General features: G+C 47.9%; 1 protein-coding gene across 1 annotated transcript; it reads right to left on the bottom strand.

Moving 5' to 3' along the window:
- Positions 1 to 114: 114 nt before the first annotated feature.
- On the bottom strand, positions 115 to 276 carry Pmar_PMAR022861 (hypothetical protein; the record flags this gene model as incomplete). Its single annotated transcript, XM_002782561.1, has 1 exon — positions 115 to 276. A coding segment is annotated over one exon (162 nt), but the record flags the coding sequence as incomplete, so codon positions are not given.
- Between the last annotated feature and the right edge of the window lie 977 nt (positions 277 to 1253).

Below are 1253 nucleotides of genomic sequence, written 5' to 3'. Positions count from 1 at the left end.
GCCCAGTGAATTGAGTAGCTGCTCTATAACAGCAGCATAGGATCGCAATTGTATGCGGAAGGGAGGCACTCTATTCGCCAAGTGTTTCATGCATAACAATGCTTTCAGTTTTACATGAGCGTGATCACCAGCTACACACTCAGCCAAGTAGGCCGCCACATCAGGGACCCCTTGGGGATTCTCTCTGATGTTGGTAATGAGATCATTGAAGGCATAACCAGGAGTAGGCTTATTATCCGTATTAGTAGCATACCGGATGAGCTCCCAATCTATCATATTGTCTTAACAGCCGCAGATGATGCGACTCGTGGAAACCAACTGAAAAGAGTATGGTAAGGAGGACTATTCCTCCCATATTGAAGCTAAATGTACTACCACCTCGAGATATGCCCTAGTACAGTCAATTTCTCCCGATGGGGCAACTATGCCACCCCAAGATATGCCCTAGTACAGTCAATTTCTCCCGATGGGGCAACTATGCCACCCCAAGATATGCCCTAGTACAGTCAATTTCTCCCGAGGGCAACTATGCCACCCCAAGATATGCCCTAGTACAGTCAATTTCTCCCGATGTGGCAACTATGCCACCCCAAGATATGCCCTAGTACAGTCAATTTCTCCCGATGGGGCAACTATGCCACCCCAAGATACGCCCTAGTACAGTCAATTTCTCCCGATGGGGCAACTATGCCACCCCAAGATATGGCCTAGTACAGTCAATTTCTCCCGATGGGGCAACTATGCCACCCCAAGATATGCTCAAGTACAGTCAATTTCTCCCGATGGGACAACTATGCCACCTCAAGATAAGCCCTAGTACAGTCAATTTCTCCCGATGGGGCAACTATGCCACCCCAAGATATGCCCTAGTACAGTCAATTCCTCCCGATGGGGCAACTATGCCACCCCAAGATATGCCCTAGTACAGTCAATTCCTCCCTATGGGGCAACTATGGCACCCATAGATATGCCCTAGTACAATCAATTTCCCTGGATGGGAGAAACTATGCCATCTCGAGATATGTCCAAGTTTAATCAATTGCTTCGAGGTACTCCTGTGGACAAATTGGCACAACCGAAATAACTCCGAGTAGAACAAATCGCGAGAACCAATTTGGCTCTTAGTAGGACTGAGTAGTGCACTCACAATCCTGAGATTCCACTAACTGCGGAACCTGCGATGTCACACACACATGTTGAAATAGCAAAAATGTCGTTCACGAGCCGCTGCGCTCCGTTTCGATTTCGACCAA

This window comes from Perkinsus marinus (assembly GCF_000006405.1).
Source record: "Perkinsus marinus ATCC 50983 genomic scaffold scf_1104296939004, whole genome shotgun sequence".
In the NCBI taxonomy this organism is placed as follows: domain Eukaryota; phylum Perkinsozoa; order Perkinsida; family Perkinsidae; genus Perkinsus; species Perkinsus marinus.
This window is presented reverse-complemented; position numbering and strand designations above follow the sequence as displayed.